The 20598-nt window shown below is 42.0% G+C and overlaps 1 protein-coding gene across 1 annotated transcript in view; it reads left to right on the top strand.

Annotated features, from left to right (window-relative positions):
- Positions 1-1394: 1394 nt before the first annotated feature.
- LOC140737428 (di-N-acetylchitobiase-like) overlaps positions 1395-20598 on the top strand; it is a 35654-nt gene continuing 16450 nt past the window's right edge. Inside the window, exons 1-3 of the mRNA XM_073063915.1 lie at positions 1395-1541; positions 12977-13115; positions 15543-15754. Coding sequence (XP_072920016.1) covers positions 1395-1541; positions 12977-13115; positions 15543-15754 — 498 coding nt within the window. The remainder of the gene's footprint in view (positions 1542-12976; positions 13116-15542; positions 15755-20598) is intronic.

Raw genomic sequence — 20598 nt, forward strand, 5'->3', positions numbered from 1 at the left:
GGTTCTTTACTGGTTGTTCACCCACTTTGGCACTGGAAAGTGTTGGAAAGGGAGAACATCATGCATGAATAAACACCTGGCATTTCAGGCTGAGACTCGTGGACTTCCAGCATCTGCAGAATCTTGTGTGTTTAGAATTTAATGCATGTACACCAAGAGATGGTGAGACCACAAATCTGTTGCTTATCTGCTGCTGTCGGGAAAGGTTTCTAGAGCAAAACACTCTGGTCACCTCATTATAGAAAGGATGTGGAAGTTTCAGAGAGAGTACAGAAAAGATTTACCAGGAGGCTGCCTGGATCGGAGAGAATGTCTCGTGAGGATAGGTTGAGCAAGCTAATGTTTTTGCTCTTCGCTCCAAAGGAGGATATGAAGCAATTTGATAGAGTTGTACAAGATGATAGCACCGAATCTCTGCGTTCATGACCTGCTTCATATTTCTTCTGCCTTTTCTCCTCGATAGCTGGGATTGACTTCCTGATAATGCAGTGCCAACTTCTTCTGTCCAAAGCATCTTTCTCCCAGGTGTTGACATTCATGTCAGTGTTCTTCATATGGAGCTTGAGGACATCTTTGTAGCGCAGCTTCTGACCACTATGCTAGACCAGTCAAATCACAAATGCGACCGATGTGGGAGACAGTGCCGATCTAATGCTGATCTTGTGGCCCATAAACGTGCCTGCAGAGGCTAAACTCTCAGCACAGTCAACATCAAAATTGATGACAGCCGAAGAGAAGAGAGAAGACAAGATGATAAGAGGTATAGATCAAGTAGGCAGCCAGAGACTTTTTCCCAGAACAAAAATGGCTAATACAAGGAAGGATAATTTTAAGCTGATTAGAGGAAAGTACTGGAGAGGATGTCAGAGGTAATTTTTTGTTAATGAAGAGAGTGGTGGCTGAGTGGAACATTCTGCTGGTGGGGGATGGTAGAGGCTGATACATTAGGGATATTTTAGAAATTCTTAGATAGCCATGGATGATAGAAAAAATAGAGGGCTATGTGGGAGGAAAGCATACTGTAGATAGCTCTTTGATTCACTCTGACTTCTCCCCTTCCTTTCCAGTCCTGAAGAAATGTCTTGGCCCAAAATGTAGACTGTTTACGCTTTCCCATAGATACTGCCTGACCTGCTGAATCCTCCAGTATTTTGTGTGTGTTGCTCTGGATCTCCAGCATCTGCAGAATCCCTTGTGTTTGAGATTGCTCTTAGAGCAGGTGAAAAGTTTGGCAACCACATCATGGGTCAAAGCGACTGTACGGTACCTTTACCAGAAACATGTTGTTCATTACCGGGGTTAGTTTGAAACTTGTGTCAATGATTGACTGTTACAGCTGGGGAAGTGGTTAGGAAATGAAATCGATCAGCCAGGGCAGAGCACAGGCAGACGGGATGCTCTGCGGTTCAGCTGTGGGACTAGCTCTGCTCGCAATATGGGTCCTCAGCGTTTCTGGGAAACAACAAACCAAATGTCACTGCATGAACCTGGCTCTGTGCCAACCCGTAATCCGAAATGAACAGGTGAAGAAGGACAAGGAGGTGAGTGATGTGTACGCTGATAGTAAGGGTCTATGTGAGGTTGGGAAGCTTATCAAATCAGAGCTTTGGGTGTGGACCCCTGCTATCTACGTTCAACTCATTGTGCATACTTCAGAGTCATAGAGTGATACCGCTTAGAAACAGGCCATTCAGCCCACCTCTGCCATGCTGACCTCATGAGCTAACTTTACTTGGAGTAAAGTAAAGGAGGGCTGTCAAAGTAAGTTTTTTTACACAGAGAATGGTGAGTGATTGGAACGTGCTCCAGGTGTGGTGGAGGCAGATACATTAGGGACACTTAAGAGACTCTTGGATAGGTACGTGGATGAACAAAAAATAGAGGGCCACGTAAGAGAAAAGGATTAGAATAGGTTCAAAGGTCAGTACAACATCGTGCACTGTGCTGTTAAAGTTTTTGACCCACATCCCTCTAAGTCAGGGGTTCCAAACCTTTTTTTTTAATGCCATGGACCCCTACCGTTAACCAAGGTGTCTGTGGACCCCAGGCTGGGAGTCCCTGCACAGTTCCTATCTGTGTACCCCTGATAAGCTTTGGAATTGTACCAGCCTCTACTACCTCTTCTGGCAATTCAATCCATATACTCAAAACCCCCTGTGTGAAAAATGTGTCCTGCTGGTCCCCTTTAAACCTTCCTCTTCATGTTAAAGCTACGCTCTCTAATTTTAGAATCCCCTACACCTGAAAAATCTGTGACCATTCACCTCTTTTTTGTCCCCCATGATTTTATACACCTCTATAAGAACATTACAGCACAGTACTAGTATCTTGGCCAACTATGTTCTGCTGACCTTTTAACCTACTCCAAGATCAATCTAACCTTCCCTCCCACATAGCCTCCACTTTTCTATCATCCATGTACCTAGCTAAATGTCCCTAATGTATCTGTCTCAACCACAACTCTGACAGCAAGTTCCACACATCCATTACTCTGTGTAAAATACTAACTTCTGATATCTCCCCTATACTTACCCCAAACACCTTAACATTATGCCATCTCATATTAGCCATTTCCACCCTGGGAAGAATGCCTCTAGCTGCCCACTCATTCTATGCTTCTTACCCTCTTGTACGCCTCTATCAAGTCGCCTCTCATCCTACTTCTCTCCAAAGAGAAAAGCCCTGGCACACTCAACCTGTCCACGTAGGACAAGCTCTCCAATCCAGGCAGCATCCTGGCAAATCTGCTCAACACCCTCTCTCAAGCTTCCACATACTTCCTATAGTCCTAATCCTAACAATCACCCTAACCCTTCCACATCCATCCGATAAAGGGGTGACCAGAACAGAACACAATATTCCAAGTCTCCCCGACTGATGAAGCCCAACACATCACACACTTTCTAAACAACCCAAGCAATGTACATGGCAGCTTTGAGGCATAGTTTCACAGAATCATAGAGGACTACAGCACAGATCATCTCATCCATGCCAGACTATTATTCTGCCTAGTCCCATTGACCTGCACCCAGATCAAAACTGCATTTTGATGGCAGCTTTCTACACTTGCATCACCCTCTGAGTGAAGTAATTCCCCCTCATATCCCCTTTAAACATTTCACCTTTCACCCTTAACCCATGACTTCCAATTATAGTGCCACCGAACCTCGGTGGAAAAGGCCTGCTTGCATTTACCCTATCTATACCCCTCATTATTTTGTATACTCTATCAAATCTCCCCTCATTCTTCTAGGTTTTATTTTCCAGGGAATTAAGTCCTAATGTATTCCACATTTCCCTATAACTCAGGTCCTCAAGTTCCAGCAACATCTTTGTAGATTTTCTCTACACTCTTCATTTCCAGAATTAGAATTTATTTAAATCTTATATCCATCCCACAACATGAGGGAGTAAAACTCTTTGTGTTATGACTCCATTGCAATGTACAGACGTGTGAATTTAAAAGTCTTATGGCTTGTAGAAAGAAGCTGTCCCGTAGCCTGTTGGTCCTGGCTTTAATGCTGTGGTACCATTTCCCAGACATTTATGGTTGGGGTGACTGGTGTCCCTGATGATCTTCCAGGCCTTCTTTCTGCACCAGCTGATATAAATGTCCTCAGTGGAGGGATGTTCACATCCAAAGATGCACTGGGCTGTCCGTACCACTCTCTGTAGTGCCCTGCGATCAAGGTTGGTGCAGATCCCATACAAGGCGGTGATACAGCCAGTCAGGATGCTCTCAAAGGTTCCCCTGTAGAAGGTCTTGAGGATTTGGGGGTTCATGCTGAACTTCTTCAGTCACCTGAGGTGGAAGAGATGCTGTTGTGTTTTTTTTGCTACACAGCCAGTGTGTACAGTCCAGTTGAGGTTTTTGGTCATGTGTATACCAAGGAACTTGAAACTACTCACCCTCCCAACTACAGACCCATTGTTGTTGATTGGGCTGAGCCTTTCCCAGTTCCTCCTGTAATCCCCAATCAGCTCTTTTGGTTTTTAGATATTGAGGGAGAGGTGTGTCCTGACTGTAGGTAGGTGACCAGAACTACCCAGATGAGACGATGATGGAGCCCCACAGCTCCAGCTACGAGTGCGTTGACCGACCCAGACTTGCACCTCTTCATACCTCCTGCTCTCATTGATCTGCAACAACCTAGGACAGACCAACAACAACAGATCTCCTTCATACCAATGTCCACTTTGCTGCTCTTCGAATGCAGAGCGGAAAGCAGAGATCTCACTTCTAACTCCCCATGTCCCTGTCTCTAAACACTAATTTGACCTCTAACTCCTCCACATCCCTGTCCTTAACCTCTAATCTGACCTTTAACTCCCCACATCCCTGTCCCCAAACACTAATCTGATCTCTAACTCCACCACATCCCTGTCCCCAAACACTAATCTGATCTCTAACTCCCCACATCCCTGTCCCTAAACCCTAATCTGACAAATTTCCCACATCCCTGTCCCTAAACCCTAATCTGACCTCTAACTCCCCACATCCCTGTCCCTAAACCCTAATCTGACCTCTAACTCCCCACCTCCCTGTCCCTAAACCCAACCTGACCTCTAACTCCCCACACCCCTGTTCCTAAACCCTAATCTGACCTCTAACTCCCCACATCCCTGTCCCTAAACCCTAATCTGACCTCTAACTCCCCACATCCCTGTCCCTAAACCCTAATCAGACCTCTAACATCCTACATTTCTGTCCTTAAACCCTAATCTTTTCTTTTCCAATATTTTTATCAGTTTCTACATAGAAAAATACAGAGTACAAGAAAGTGTATATAAAAGGTCAGAGAAGATTTAAAAAACACCAGTTACTTTAAATCTGATCATAATAACAATTACATTACCCCGTATTCATATAAGTTAATCAATAGTTATATTAAACTATAATAATTTATTATAAAAGAAAAAAAATCTCACACCTACCAAGACCAAAGCTGTTCAATAAGGAGAAAAGAAGGTAAATACCTTCTTATATAATAAAACTTAATAATAGCCAACATTTGAGTTTAAACAACGAATTGAAGGTTTTGAAAATAATTCAGAAAAGGTCCCCACAAAGTTTGAAAGTCTTGACAAGATTCAGAAATTGAACAACAAATCTTCTCTAAATCTAAACATGACAACGTCACATAACCATTGAGCATGAGTAGGAGGAAAAACATCTTTCCATTTAAACAAAAGCATCCTCCAGGCTATAAGAGAGCTAAAGGCCAAACTATGTAAATCAGATGCCTTCAGCTTAATATCTTGTCCTGCAACAATACCAAAAAGGGCCGTCAGTGGTTTAGGCTTAAAATTGGCTTTAAAAAGTAAGGGAAAAGTTTGAAAAGCTTCCTTCCAATATTTTTCAAGATTCAGACAAGTCCAAAACATATGAATTAATGAAGCTTCTCCATTATTACATCTGTCACAGTAGGGAGATATATCTGAATAAAAACGAGATAGCTTATCCTTAGTCATATTAGCTCTATGTACCACCTTAAATTGTATGAGGGAATGACGAGCACATAGCGATGAAGTATTAACCAGTTTTAAAATTTCATTCCAAGTTTCCTCAGATATCGATGTCTGTAAATCGTGTTCCCAGAGATTCTTAATTTTGTCTAAAGGAACACTCCTCATCTCCAGTAACATACCATACATCTCTACTATCTTAGAGATAGTATTTATAATTATCTGGATAGACAGGATCTGATTAGGAGTAGCCAGCATGGATTTGTGCATGGAAGGTCATGTTTGACAAACCTTATTGAATTTTTTGAAGTAGTTACGAGGAATGTTGACGAGGGTAAGGCAGTGGATGTAGTCTATATGGACTTCAGCAAGGCCTTTGACAAAGTTCCACATGGAAGGTTAGTTAAGAAGGTTCAGTCGTTAGGTATTAATGCTGGAGTAATAAAATGGATTCAACAGTGGCTAGATGGGAGATGCCAGAGAGTAGTGGTGGATAATTGTTTATCGGGATGGAGGCCGGTGACTAGCGGGGTGCCTCAGGGATCTGTTTTGGGCCCAATGTTGTTTGTAATATACATAAATGATCTGGATGATGGGGTGGTAAATTGGATTAGTAAGTATGCTGATGATACTAAGGTAGGAGGTGTTGTGGATAATGAGGTGGGTTTTCAAAGCTTGCAGGGAGATTTATGCCGGTTAGAAGAATGGGCTGAATGTTGGCAGATGGAGTTTAATGCTGAGAAGTGTGAGGTTCTACATTTTGGCAGGAATAATCCAAATAGAACATACAGGGTAAATGGTAGGGCATTGAGGAATGCAGTGGAACAGAGAGATCTAGGAATAACAGTGCATAGTTCCCTGAAGGTGGAGTCTCATGTAGATAGGGTGGTGAAGAAGGCTTTTGGAACGCTGGCCTTTATAAATCAGAGCATTGAGTACAGAAGTTGGGATGTAATGTTAAAATTGTACAAGGCATTGGTAAGGCCAAATTTGGAATATTGTGTACAGTTCTGGTCACCGAATTATAGGAAAGATATCAATAAATTAGAGAGAGTGCAGAGACGATTTACTAGGATGTTACCTGGGTTTCAGCACTTAAGTTACAGAGAAAGGTTGAACAAGTTAGGTCTCTATTCATTGGAGCGTAGAAGGTTGAGGGGGGATTTGATCGAGGTATTTAAAATGTTGAGAGGGATAGATAGAGTTGACGTGAATAGGCTGTTTCCATTGAGAGTAGGGGAGATTCAAACGAGAGGACATGATTTGAGAGTTAGGGGGCAAAAGTTTAAGGGAAACACGAGGGGGTATTTCTTTACTCAGAGAGTGATAGCTGTGTGGAATGAGCTTCCTGTAGAAGTAGTAGAGGCCAGTTCAGTTGTGTCATTTAAGGTAAAATTGGATAGGTATATGGATAGGAAAGGAGTGGAGGGTTATGGGCTGAGTGCGGGTAGGTGGGACTAGGTGAGATTAAGAGTTCGGCACGGACTAGGAGGGCCGGAATGGCCTGTTTCCGTGCTGTGATTGTTATATGGTTATAAATCTTAGATATTGAACTATTATGAAAAGGTGTCAAACTAAAAATTATGTCCAGTAAGTTCTTATCTGAGCTTATAGGGAATGTACATAATTGAGATCTTAAAAAGTCTCTAATTTGTAAATATATAAAAAAGTGAGTTTCAGGTAAACTATATTTAGGCAACAATTGCTCAAATGAACAAAGGTTTCCTCCAACAAACAGATCCCAAAAACATTTAATACCCAATCTGTCCCATTCCTTAAAAACTAAATCAATCATAGAGGGTTTTAAAAAAATTAGAATAAATGGGGCTTGAAAGGGAAAACCTCAATAAACCAAAGTGTTTTCTAAATTGTATCCAGATTCTCAGAGTATGTTTAACTATTAAATTATCAGTTAGTTTACTTACAGATAAAGGAAGTGAGGATCCAAGAAGAGAAATAATAGAAAATTTATTAACAGGGTTAGCTTTCTAAAGAGACCCATACCAGACAATCTACACGATTAATATAATATAGCCAAAACATAAGATATCGTATATTAACTGCCCAGTAATAAAACCTAAAATTAGGTAAGGCTAAACCTCCAGACTTTTTAGATTTTTGAAGATGAACTTTATTTAAATGAGGATGTTTATTTTTCCATATATACAAGGATAAAATAAAATCAAGAGTCAGAAAAGGATTTAGGAATAAAAACGGGTAAAGCCTGAAAAAGATATATAAATTTTGGTAGAATATTCATTTTAATAGAATTAATTCGTCCAATCAGCGGTATTGAAAGAAGTGACCAATTTAATGATATCCTTTTTACATGATTCAATAAAGTAAGAAAGTTTTCTTTAAACAGGTGTTTGTAATTCTTAGTAACTGTTACACCCAAATAAGTAAATTGATTTCTTACAACTTTAAAAGGGAGATTAGTATTAATTAATACCAAATTATTTAAAGGAAATAACTCTTATGTAGGTTCAATTTATATCCTGAAAACTGGCTAAAATGGAAGAGTAAAGAAAGTATGCAAGGTAACGAGGCCTGAACATTAGAGATAAACAGCAATATGTCATCTGCGTAAAGCAAGATTTTGTGAGTAATACCTCTTCTTAAAATACCACAGATATCATTAGATTCTCAAAAAGTAATGGCAAAAGGTTCTAAAGCTAGAGCAAAGTGCAATGGACAGCATTGTCTAGTTCCATGATGAAGTTTAAATGGTTTGGAATTTTGAAAATTAGTAACAACCTGGGCAGAAGGAGATAAATAAATTAATTTAATCCAATAAATAAAATCTGGTCCAAAATTAAATTTTTCTAAGGTTTTAAATAAATAATTCCATTTAACCCGATCAAAGGCATTCTCAGCATCTAAGGATATCACACATTCTGATATCTCCTGGGATGGAGGGTAAATAACAAATAGTACATTAAAATGGGAATGTTGGTTTTTAATAAAACCAGTCTGGTCATCAGAAATAATAGAAGGTAGAATATTTTCAATCCTACAAGCCAGAATTTTAGTAGCAACATTGAGTAATGAAATTAGCCTACATGAAGAGCATTCAGTTGGGTCCTTGCTCTTCCTTAGGATAAGCAAAATAGAAGCTTGATAGAAAGATTGAGGCAAGCTACCCAGTTTGAAAGAATCCAAAAAGACTTAGTGTAATTGCGATATAATTAACAAAGAAAAAGCCTTATAAAATTCTCCAGAAAATCCATCTGGGCCCGGAGCTTTCCGCGAGTGTAATGAATGTATAGCCTCAGCAATTTCCTCATAAGAAATGGGTTGATCCATCTGTTTGCAGTTATCTGCAGAAAGAGCAGGGATATTTATTTGGTCTAGATAATTGTTCATTACAGTATTATCTTTAGGGGAATCAGAACTATAAAGTTTAGAATAGAATTCTCTCAAGGTATCATTTATTTCAGAGTGATCAGTTGTCCTATCACCATTAGTTTTGTAAATTTCTTTAATTTGTCATTTAACTACAGAAGTTTTTAATTGCTTGGCCAATGCTTTGCCTGATTCATCTCCATGAATGTAAAATTGAGTTTTATCTTTAAGAAGTTGAGTTTCAATTGGTTATGTTAACAGAAAATCATATTTAGTTTTAACTTCAACACATCTTTTATATAAAACAGGATCTGGAGCTATAGCATATTTTTGATCCAATTGTTTCAGTTGGTTGGCTAGTTCAATTCTTTCTTTATTAGCTTTATTCTTAACACTCGCAGTATAAGAAATAATTTGTCCTCTAATATAGGCCTTGAAAGTGTCCCATACAATAAGATTAGAAGTCTCTTCCTTTCTATTCTCTTCAAAAATAATATAATATACATCTCTAGAAATATAAAAACTTCCCTATCAGATAATAAAGTTGTATTAAAATGCCAAATTCTGTTTGTTTGAGGAAAACCAGGGAGATTTAAAGATAGAAGTACAGGACCATGATCTGAAACAGCAATTTCTTTATATTCACAGGAATGAACTGATGAAATTATTTGACTATCAATAAAAAAATAATAAATCCTGGAATATGTATGATGAACTTGGGGAAAAAATGAGTACTCCCTATCTAAAGGATGTAAGAAACACCAAACATCAACAATGCCACATTTCAATAAAAAAGAAAAAAGCTAATTTGTTAAGAGACAATGGTTTAGAAGATGATCGGTCTAAGATTGGGTCCAGCCAGCAGTTAAAATCTCATCCCATCACCAATGAATAAAGACTCAGATTTGGTAGAAACAAAAAAAATGCTCAAAGAATCCTGGATCATCTACATTGGGGGCATGCACATTGGCAAATACCATTAATTTATTATCTAGTTTTCCTGAAACTATAACAAAATGTCCATTAGTATCAGAGACTACTTTATGTTGGACAAAGGAAAGTGTATTATCTATAAGAATTGAAACTCCTCTAGATTTGGCCTGAAAAGACGAATGAAAGCAAAGTCCATTTCAACGTAGATTATCACATTTGCATATGTGAGTTTCTTGTAAAAAAATAAAAGGGACCTTAAATTTCCTGATATAAGCAAAAATCTTATTACGTTTGACAGGGTGATTTAACCCTTTCTCATTAAAACTGAGTAGATTAATAGTTTGGTCCATTTTTAGCATAATTTAAAGAAAGGGTTAAAATGTAAGTTAAAACCAATCCATAGACCTTGAGAAATGGTAACAAAGGAACAAGTTGGCTAAAAAAATTGAAAACAGCTTCTGAGAAAAAAAAACCATCACCCCACCTTCCTCCCAAAGAAAGAAAGTCGACCGATAGGAAGCCGACATCTACAACTAGGAACAACCCCCCCAAAAAACCTGGTGATTGCTCCAAATAGTTTCAGGTTGTTTATATTCCAACCTAGTCTAAAGAATTTCCAGACAAGATATTCAATTCTTGTATTTCAAAAATATAGTATTAAAAAAATATAAAAGTAAATTGGTTACAAAGGTTTGCCAAAAGTAAAAGTTACCATTATTCATTCTGAAAGACATTAAACATTTAATCTTATATCTTCATTAAAAAAAAGGATAAGCAGTTAGCTTTGAAATTTTAAAAAAAATCGTTAGGCTTCAGCATTCCAATGAAACAGTTCAAAGGGTCCATCTTTAATGAGATTCTCAGACAAACTAGGTAGCCAAGGGACAGTTAACCCTTAATAAAAATAATTCTAACAAAGCTTGTTTAAAATTAGCACATTCCTGCATAACCTCAAGCTAATAGTCTTTGAAAATCTTACTATTCCACTTTATAATGAATCATGCCCTTTTGACGGGATTTGCGAGTTAAAAGTTTCCCAGCCAGTCAGGATGCTCTCAATGGTGTCCCTGTAGAGGGTCTTGAGGATTTGGGGGCTCGTGCCGAACTTTTTCAGTCACCTGAGGTGGAAGAGATGCTGTTGTGTTTTTTTTGCTACATAGCCAGTGTGTACAGTCCAGTTGAGGTTTTTGGTCATGTGTATACCAAGGAACTTGAAACTACTCACCCTCCCAACTACAGACCCATTGTTGTTGATTGGGCTGAGCCTTTCCCAGTTCCTCCTGTAATCCCCAATCAGCTCTTTTGGTTTTTAGATATTGAGGGAGAGGTGTGTCCTGACTGTAGGTAGGTGACCAGAACTACCCAGATGAGACGATGATGGAGCCCCACAGCTCCAGCTACGAGTGCGTTGACCGACCCAGACTTGCACCTCTTCATACCTCCTGCTCTCATTGATCTGCAACAACCTAGGACAGACCAACAACAACAGATCTCCTTCATACCAATGTCCACTTTGCTGCTCTTCGAATGCAGAGCGGAAAGCAGAGATCTCACTTCTAACTCCCCATGTCCCTGTCTCTAAACACTAATTTGACCTCTAACTCCTCCACATCCCTGTCCTTAACCTCTAATCTGACCTTTAACTCCCCACATCCCTGTCCCCAAACACTAATCTGATCTCTAACTCCACCACATCCCTGTCCCTAAACCCTATTCTGACCTCTAACTTCCCACATCCCCATCCCTAAACCCTAACTCCACCACATCCCTGTCCCTAAACCCTAATCTGATCTCTAACTCCACCACATCCATCCCTAAACCCTAATCTGACCTCTAACTCCCCACATCCCCATCCCTAAACCCTAATCTGACCTCTAACTTACCACATCCCCATCCCTAAACCCTAACTCCACCACATCCCTGTCCCTAAACCCTAATCTGATCTCTAACTCCACCACATCCATCCCTAAACCCTAATCTGACCTCTAACTCCCCACATCCCCATCCCTAAACCCTAATCTGACCTCCAACTCCCCACATCCCTGTCCCTAAACCCTAATCTGACCACTAACTCCCCACATCCCTAGCCCGAAACACTAATTGGACCTCTAACACCCTACATTTCTGTCCTTAAACCCTAATCTGACCTCTAACTCCCCACATCCCCATCCCTAAACCCTAATCTGACCTCTAACTCCCCACATCCCTGTCCCTAAACCCTAATCTGACCTCTAACTCCCCACATCCCCATCCCTAAACCCTAATCTGACCTCCAACTCCCCACATCCCCATCCCTAAACCCTAATCTGACCACTAACTCCCCACATCCCTAGCCCGAAACGCTAATCAAACCTCTAACACCCTACATTTCTGTCCTTAAACCTTAATCTGACCTCTAACTCCACCACATCCCCATCCCTAAACCATAATCTGACCACTAACTCCCCACATCCCCATCCCTAAACCCTAATCTGACCTCTAACTCTCCACATCCCCGTCCCTAAACCCCAATCTGACCTCTAACTCCCCACATCCCCATCCCTAAACCCTAATCTGACCACTAACTCCCCACATCCCCGTCCCTAAACCCTAATCTGACCTCTAACTCCCCACATCCCCATCCCTAAACCCTAATCTGACCTCTAACTCCCCACATCCCCATCCCTAAACCCCAATCTGACCTCTAACTCCCCACATCCCCATCCCTAAACCCTAATCTGACCACTAACTCCCCACATCCCCATCCCTAAACCCTAATCTGACCTCTAACTCCCCACATCCCCATCCCTAAACCCTAATCTGACCACTAACTCCCCACATCCCTAGCCCAAAACGCTAATCAGACCTCTAACACCCAACATTTCTGTCCCTAAACCCTAATCTGACCACTAACTCTACCACATTCCCGTCCCTAAACCTTAATCTGACCTCTAATTCCCCCATCAATGTATCAGGAACAGCTTCTTCCCCTTGGCCATCAGATTTATGAACAGTCCATGAACCACCTCAGAATGTTTACTCTTTTTGCAGTACTTAAATATTTTTTCCTACTGTAATTTATGGTTTAGTATTTTGTATTTCACTGTACTGCTGCTGCAAAGCAACAATTTCACGACATATGCCAGTGATAACAAACCTGGTCCTGATTCTGACTGTGCAATGTGCTGTAGATCAGGGAAACGGTCTTTCATCTTTGTGTAAAGGTGTAACTACAGCCCTTATGTTGAAGCAGGTCCTCATCTTTGACAATGAAGGAAAGGACTGGAAGCATTACATGTGGTCAAACATCACAATTATTGTAGCCTCACAACAATATGACCCTGAACTCCTCTGTCACGCCCATGCAAAAGGTGTACAACTGCTTATGAGAGGTAACCGATTTTATTAAAGTATTGTATCTTTCTGCTTCCTGAAGTCATTGGAGAGGGTCCAGAGGAGGTTCAAAAGAATGATGCCAGGAATGAAAGGGTCACTATGCTAAGAGCATTTAATGGCTCTGGACCTGTACTTAACCGAGTTTAGAAAATAAGGGAGGATCTTATTGAAGCCTATCGAATATTGAAAGGCCTAGATAGACTGGATGTGGAGAGGATGTTTCCTATAGTGGGGCAGTCTAGGATCAGATGCCTCAGAATAGACAGACACCCATTTAAAACAGAAATGTGGAAGAATGTATCTAGCCAGAGGATGGAGAATGTGTGAAATTCATTGGCAGTCATTAACAGTGGAGGTTGGTAGATTCCTGATTAGTCACAATATCAAAGATTACAGGGAGAAGGTAGGAGAATGGGGTTGAGAGGGATAATAAATCAGCCATGGAAGGAATCAGTCAATAAATCAGCCAAGAGGTGACATTGGTCAGAGAATGTCAAATCTTTGTCCAGACTCCCCCCTCTTTCTGCTCTCCACAGGGATCACTCCCTACACGACTCCCTTGTCCATTCAACCCCCTCCCCCCCCATTCCTTCTCACCAATCTCCCTCCTGGCACTTATCCTTGTAAGCAGAACAAGTGCTACACCTGCCCTTACACTTCCTCCCTCACCACCATTCAGGGCCCCAGACAGTCCTTCCAGGTGAGGTGACACTTCACCTATGAGTCGGCTGGTGTGGTATACTGCATCCGGTGCTCCCGGTGTGGCCTTTTATATATTGGTGAGACCCAACGCAGACTGGGAGACCGTTTCGCTGAACACCTACGCTCTGTCCACCAGAGAAAGCAGGATCTCCCAGTGGTCACACATTTTAATTCCACATCCCATTCCTATTCTGATATGTCTATCCATGACCTCCTCTACTGTCAAGATGAAGCCATACTCAGGTTGGAGGAACAACACCTTATATACCGGCTGGGTAGCCTCCAACCTGATGGCATGAACATTGACTTCTCTAACTTCCGTTAATGTCCCTCCTCCCCTTCTTACCCCATCCCTGATATATTTATTTTCCCCTCTCCCCTTTTTGTTCTCTCTCTGCCCATCACTCTGCCTCTTTTCCATCTCCCTCTGGTACTCCCCTCCCCCTTTCTTTCTCCCTAGGCCTCCCGTCCCATGATCCTTTCCCTTCTTCAGCTCTGTATCCCTTTTGCCAATCAACTTTCCAGCTCTTAGCTTCACCCCACCCTCTCCGGTATTCTCCTATCATTTCGCATTTCCCCCTCCCCCTCCTACTTTCAAATCTCTTACTATCTTCTCTTTCAGTTAGTCCTGATGAAGGGTCTCGGCCCGAAACGTCGACAGAGCTTCTTCCTATAGATGCTGCCTGACCTGATATGTTCCACCAGCATTTTGTGTGTGTTGCTTGAATTTCCAGCATCTGCAGATTTCCTCTCGTTTACCTGGATGCTGCCTGGATTAGAGAACATGGCTTATGAGGATGGGTTGAGCGAGCTAGGGCAGGGAGGGAGGGGGAATGAATGATGACTTGGTAAACGTGTACAAGATGATAGGAGGCATAGGTCAAGTAGACAGCCAGAGACTTTATCCCAGGGTAGAAGTGGCTAATATGAGGGAGCATAATTTTAAGGAGAATGGAGGAGAATATATAGAAGGGGTGTGTCGGAGATAGATTTTTTTCACACAGAGAGTATGGGTGCATGGACCCATGGGTGCATGGTTGTAGAAGCAGATATGTTAGAAGCATTTCAGAAACTCTTAGATAGGCATATGGATGATAGAAAATTGGAGGGCTATGTGGAAGGGAAGGGTTAGATTGATCTTAAAGTAGGTTAAAGGGCCTGTACTGTGCATCATATTGTTCCAGATCTACTCTTTGACTTCCTGCAAGTCCATTCCAACCAGTTGCCATTGGAGATGATCAAGAAGGCAAGAATGATCCCGGGAATGAAAGGGTTAACATATGAGAAACGTTTGATAGCTCTAGGCCTTTACTCACTGGAGCTTAGAAGAATGGGAATGGGAGGTTCACATTGAAACGTCAAATACTGAAAGGCTTAGATAGAGCGGATGTGGAGAGGATGTTTCCTATAGTGGTGAACCAGGGACCAGAGGGCACAAAGAACAACCCTTTAGAGCGGAGATGAGGAGGAATTTCTTTAGCCAGGAAGTAGTGAATCTGTGGAATTCATTGCCATGGATGGTTGTGGAGGCCAGGTCATTTGGGTATATTTAAAGCGGTGGTTGATAAGTTCTTGATTGGTAAAGGTATCAAAGGCTACAGGGAGGAGGCAGGAGAAGGGGGTTGAGAGCAATAATAAATCAGCCATGATGGAATGGCAGAGCAGATGCAATGGGCCAAATGGCCTCATTTTGCTACTATGTCTTATGGTCTTACCATCAGTAACCATACCACCAGTCAATACAATATGGACTAAACAGAAGATGAGTGAATGGGTCAATAAACAAGTGAAGTTGGTGAAGACAAATCAGATGGATGGAATCAACCTACATTTGGATCAGGTCGTCACCAAATATTCTCCTGAATCCCAGAAAATAACTGAAGCTGTTCAACAAATCTTCACAGCGTTTCACAAAGAAATATCCCAGTCTAAGGTAATGAGCTGTTACTGTTAAATGTGATGCGTTTTGACTCCAATTAAGCATGATGGCAAAATGATTTTTTTTTTTAAATATGGAAATTGGGATCTGATTCCATTTGAACGTGTTGTAAACTTAATGCTGTTACAGAGCCAGCCATCACTGATCGGGGGTTCAATTCCCACCATTGACTGTAAGGAGTTTGCATGTTCTCCCCGTGACTGCATGTGTCCAATTGCACCGAGTTCCTCCCACGTTACGAAGATGTACGGGTTAGGATTAGTAAATTGTGGTTAGTAGTGGAGAGAGAGAAAGCAAACAAAAATACTGTGGTAGTGTTCATGGGTTCATTCAGGAACCTGACGGTGGGGAGGAAGAAGCTGTTCCTGAAATGCTGAGTGTGTGTCTTCAGGCTCCTGTACCTCCTTCCTGAGGGCAGCAATGAGAAGAGGGCATGTCTTAGGTGATGGGATCCTGCCGCCTTTCTGAGCCATCGTCTTTTGAAGATGTCCTCAATGGAGGGGAGGCTAGTGCCTATGATGGAGCTGAGTTTACAACTTTCTGAAGCTTTTTCCAATCCTGTGCATTGAGAACCCCTCCGCCATATCAAACAGAGATGCAACCAGTTAGAACACTCTCCATGGTACATCTGTAGAAATCTATCAGTGTCTTTGGTAACATTCCAATTCTCCTCAATCTCTGAATGAAGTATAGCCACTACCGTGCACTCGTAATTGCATCAATATATTGGACCTAGGATAGATCTTCAGCGATGTTCATACCCAGGAACACGAAACTGCTCACTTTTCCACTGCTGATCCCTTGATGAGGACTGGGGCGTGTTCCCTCGACTTCCCCTCAATGGAGCCCTCCCACCCCAGGCACTCTCTCCCGTAATGTGCTATCTGGTTATTGCCTTTCCGTTGTTCTACCTTGTCATACTGATGTGCTGAAATGACCTGTATGGATTGAAAACAAAAACGTTGTCTTGCATACTGTCCAAACGCATCATTAAATTGCAACAGTGCATCGAGGCAGTACAAGGTAAAACAAAAACAGAATGCAAAATGAAGTGTTACAGTCACAAAGTGCAGTGCAGACAGCCAATATGGTGCATGGTCATAACAAGGTAGATTGTGAGGTCAAGAGTCCTTAAGACCATAAGACCCAAAGACATAGGAACAGAATTAGGCCATTCAGCCCATCGAGTCCACACTACCATTCCATCATGGCTGATTTATTATCCCTCTCAACCCCAATCTCCTGCTTTCTCTCCATAACCTTTGACACCCCGACCAATCAAGCACCTATCACCCTCAGTCTTAAGTACACCGAATGAGCTGGCCTCCACAACAATGAGTTCCACAGATACGCCACCCTCTGCCTAAAGAAATTCCTCCTCATCTCTGTTCTAAATGGACATCCCTCTATTCCAAGGCTGTGCCCTCATTTGACTCTACATAAATCAGGTAATCATCATGAAAACAAAATGTTGAGTTATAGATCACAGCAACAGGTCCTTCAGCCCACCTGGTCCATGCCAACCAAGATTCCAATTTAATCTAAATCTGCTTGCCTGTATTTGACCCACATGCCGCTAAACCTTTCCTATCCAAATATCTTTGAAAAATCATTGCTGTACCTGCTTCAACCACTTCCTCTGGCAGCTTATTCCATACACAGACCATCCTCTGGGTGAAAAGGTTGTTCCTCAAACCCCCATGTAGCATAGTGTGGCGAACATTTGGTCCATAATGACAGATGAGGAAGCTCGTTAACTCAACAGCAGTTTGATTGTGATAAACACAGAAGAGATCGGGCACCATGACCAGAGAGTAAACCCAACCAGTCTCGGTACAGACTGGGGAGGTGACCGTCACACACTCCAGTTACAGTTACACAAGGGAATTGCTGTATAACCCTAGCTAAAATGTAACAATAAATGAACTGAACTTCCCGCCATGCTTGGAAATACGTACTGAGCAGATGTCAGGGGTAAATTTTTCACACAGAGTGTGGTGGGTGCATGCAATGCACTGCCGACGGTGGTGGTGGAAGTGGATACAATAGGGTCTTTTAAGAGACATTTAGATTGATATATGAAGTTTAGAAAAATAGAGGGAATATGCATTAGGGAAGTTCGAGGCAGTCTCTACAGTAGGTTACATGGTCGGCACAAAGGGCTGTAAATTTCTCTGTTCTATAATCCCACAAAAGCATTTTAACACAATAATAAACAGTGCTGGTCATTAGAAATGCAGGGCGGGCTGTCAACCATGCCCTCCCCCCCCGGCCCCCAGCGTTTCACAACACACAAAATGCTGGGGGAGCTCAGCAGGTCAGGCAGCATCTACAGAGAGGAATAATCAGTCGACGTTTCTCCCAATTCCCTTCCGTGGACTGGAAAGGAAGGCGGAGGAAGCCAAAATCAGAAGGTGGGATGATGAGAAGGAGGACAAGCTAGGTGATAGGTTCGTCCAGGTGGGTGCCAGAGGGCAGATGAAGTAAGAAGTTAAACATGATAGGTGGAAGAGGTAAAGGGCTGGAGAAGAAGGAATCTGACAGGAGAGGACAGTGGACCATGGGAGAAAGGGAAGGAGGGGGGTACCTGGGGAAGTGATAGCCAGGCGAGGATAAGAGAAGGGTGAGAGGGGAACCAGAATGGGGAATGGAAAGAGAGGGAAGAAGGACTGGGAAGCAATTACTGGAAGTTGGAGAATTCAATGCTCATGCTATCAGGTTAGAGACTACCCAGATGTTCCACCAATCTGAGATTCCCATTAAATCTTTCCCATCTCACCTTGAATCTCTGACCTCTAGCTTTTTATTCCCTTTCCTTTTTTCAATTACAAAAATACATTTATTATAAAATTATAATTCTATGATTCTATAACAATACAGAGACAATCATAGTGACTAACATAAATTAAGATGTCCTTATCTCAATCTTACTTACTGGCAATTTTGCCACAGGTGTATAGGACAGCAATGAAGGTCCTCCATTCCTGACAGTGTTCAGGGCTTCCTTCATCGTGCCAGTAGTTTCCACTCAGTTTTCACCACTGTCGGTCACGCCGGTCCCAGGTGGAATACCGTCGCACTCAGATGTAGAAGGATTCTTCATTGCTGTTCCCATAACGATGCTGTTTTACCAATCAGGATGGTTATCCCTCAACTGAACCTCCAAACCTGGAGGACTGGTGGACCACACTTCGTCTGGCCTCTACTCTTTGACCTCTTTGGTATGGGTGACCCTACCAAGAGCCTAAGCATAAAGCCCTGACTCCAGCCACCATAGCTCACTGGATCACAGAAGCCTCCAAACCATGACAAGGTTATACTCCTCTTAGATGTTTGACAATCTAAGATGACATCTATCCCCTGCTGTGCCCAATGGTGCTGGAATCCATTGACACCACACTTTCTTTCTCAGGAATTACCCAGGCACGGGCACCCCCTGGAACATCACTAGCTAGAACCAAGCAGAGCCCTCCACTGCCCACCTCCAGAAGCCATGGTTAGACATCTTTGACAACCCATTTTCTAGTTTATTCACTTTTCCTGGGAGAAAGTCTGAATTCACCCAGTCAATGTCCCATTATTTTATACACTACTATATTCAAAATTCAAAATTGTTTCATGTCATTTCCAGTTTCTTCATTATGTGACATGGGTAATCCTGATCTTTCCCTGAACTTGATTGTACTTGGCAAATTTTTCTACAGAAGTGGTTTGTCATTGTCTTCTTCTGGGCGGTGTCTTTACAAGATGGGTGACCCAACCATTACTAATTCTCTTCAGAGATTGTCTGCCTGGTGTCAGTGGTCGCACAACCAGGACTTGTGATATTCACCAGCTGCTTGTACGACCATCCACCACCTGCTCCCATGGCTTCACATGACCCTGATCCATGGGGGTGAGAGTGGAGGGGGGCTAGGCAGGTGCTACACCTTGCCCAAGGTAGACCTGCAGGCCAGCAGAGGGAAGGAGCACCTTACAACTCACCACCCTGTAATTTCCAGCACACAAGTGTAAAGGAGAATGAAATAATTATTATGCAGCTCAAAACAAATCAGATAAAGAACACAATAATAAAAAACACAATAAATATAAATATATGTAACACTCGCTTCCCCTAGCGGCTTAATCTCAGGGGTGATAACCTCCCCTGCCCGGCCAAACTTAATAAATCTCGTTTGGGTGGATGCTTTGCGATGTGCCCCATTTCAAATCAGTACCCAGAAATAATGAACAGTACACAATATGCGGTTAAACGATTGAGATTTATAACTCTTACTTTGACTATGTGGTTAGCAGAGAAACAAAATATAAAAGGGCCCCAATCTTATTAAACAGTCCGTGCACAAATCATTGGAGCTCACTCAGCAAGATCTTCTAGCCACTATTTGATCTCCTCCGAGCGTCACTGACCCCCAGAGTCCACCCAGTTGGGCGGCCCGCTGACTCTCTCAAGTCACGTCTCCTCTCATCATTCCCCTTGCACCTTCTGGCAAAAGCCCATGAAACCAACAGCTTCCAGACACAGAAGAAAGAATAACATTTCTCCCATTAGATAGCCACCCATTATCTCTAGTTATAACCCAAACATTGCTGCTACAGAGAAACCATTACCTCAACAGTGAACATTACAGAGAAGCCCTTACATATATAAGATGGTTTATAAACATAGATTTGTGTAAGTTCACCCTCAGTCTCCTATACTCCAAAAAAAAGTCTGTCTTTAACCCAATCCCTCAAGTCCAGGGAACTTAATGCATTGACTATTAAGTTGAAGATGCAATGCATCGTATTGACTGAATCTCTGGGACTTTAATGGTTTTCCTGACCTTATCTGGGAT

This window comes from Hemitrygon akajei, chromosome 12, assembly GCF_048418815.1.
Source record: "Hemitrygon akajei chromosome 12, sHemAka1.3, whole genome shotgun sequence".
Taxonomy (NCBI): Eukaryota; Metazoa; Chordata; class Chondrichthyes; order Myliobatiformes; family Dasyatidae; genus Hemitrygon; species Hemitrygon akajei.